At 29.9% G+C, this 1,197-nt stretch overlaps 1 protein-coding gene across 1 annotated transcript in view; it reads right to left on the bottom strand.

Annotated features, from left to right (window-relative positions):
• LOC107091007 (antigen WC1.1-like) overlaps nucleotides 1–537 on the bottom strand; it is a 17,943-nt gene extending 17,406 nt beyond the window's left edge. Inside the window, exon 1 of the mRNA XM_015384702.1 lies at nucleotides 447–537. Coding sequence (XP_015240188.1) covers nucleotides 447–510 — 64 coding nt within the window. The 5' untranslated portion in view covers nucleotides 511–537. The remainder of the gene's footprint in view (nucleotides 1–446) is intronic.
• Nucleotides 538–1,197: the final 660 nt, after the last annotated feature.

Below are 1,197 nucleotides of genomic sequence, written 5' to 3'. Positions count from 1 at the left end.
ATATATTGCTAAATCTAACCAGGGATGTGACAGAAAATCTTTTTCTGGAAAATGTCCAAATTATAAATCTTAAAAACAAACTAAATAAACATAACTTAATGCATCTAAACTCCCGCTTTGCAAGAAGACATAAAATTGCAGTAATTGAAAATGATTCAAAGAACATATTTAGAAAACTATTCTAAGACATTCTTTGAATTTAAACAGCATATGATTATCATTGGGTGAAAATAAAAACCTTTTAAAGGTTTCGGCTTTCTAGAAATAACTTATAGCTCTATGACTTATTTCTAGAAATATGTCATAGAGTTTTTTTACAGTAATCTTCCTAGTGAAAATTCTGGGTTAATTTGATTAAAGCGCTGCTGTTTGTTTAGAATACTATTTAATTTCATTAATAAACAGAATTATTTTATGTCAGGAATTTAAAGAGGTCTATAACTTACCTGCTGAGCCTGTGGGTGTGAAGTAAGCCAAGGTGTGGAGGAGCAGCAGCATGAGCTCCATCATCACCGCAGCTCATCACTAGCGACTGAAGAACACAGAGGATCTCAGAGACTTTATATCGACAAGGAAGTGCCGCCAAAAAAGACTGTGAGCAGCAGACAGCCCATCTTCCTACACTTCCACGCCGTTATAAAATGGTAGAAATGGATGAAAAAAACTTTTATGTTTGTTTTTTATCCACGGAAAAGTGAAAATAAATTGAAGAAAATGTAATTTGCTGTATATGAATTCTATATGTGAATAATAACTAAGCCTCAATGTGATGATACAATTATTAACTTTATAAATCTTATACAGGATTAATTATCTAGTTATTTATATAATATGTCTATAACTGTTTATAAACTCTCACATTTATACTAACTCTGCTTTAGGGAAATTAAATATTGAGAGTTCTAATAAATATCAAATGTTATCCCTCCTTGTGTTCTGCGGCTGTCGGCATGTCTCCTGTTTGAATTTTAAAGTAGTGAGCTTAAAATTTGAGAGAAATAAAAAGTGGGGTTTTTAAAGGAAATATAATAATTTTTCTTTTATTCGGATTAAAAGCAAACTAATAAAATTTTATTCTACATCAAAATTAACTCATGCTTAATTTTTAGGAATAGATGTAAACCTCTCAGAATATTTTCTTTGTACAAGCAAAGGTTCTAAATTTAACATAATTAAGTTGTAGAATAAAAAACTTTT

The sequence above is a fragment of the Cyprinodon variegatus genome, unplaced genomic scaffold, assembly GCF_000732505.1.
Source record: "Cyprinodon variegatus isolate N-32 unplaced genomic scaffold, C_variegatus-1.0 Scaffold320, whole genome shotgun sequence".
NCBI lineage: Eukaryota > Metazoa > Chordata > Actinopteri > Cyprinodontiformes > Cyprinodontidae > Cyprinodon > Cyprinodon variegatus.
This window is presented reverse-complemented; position numbering and strand designations above follow the sequence as displayed.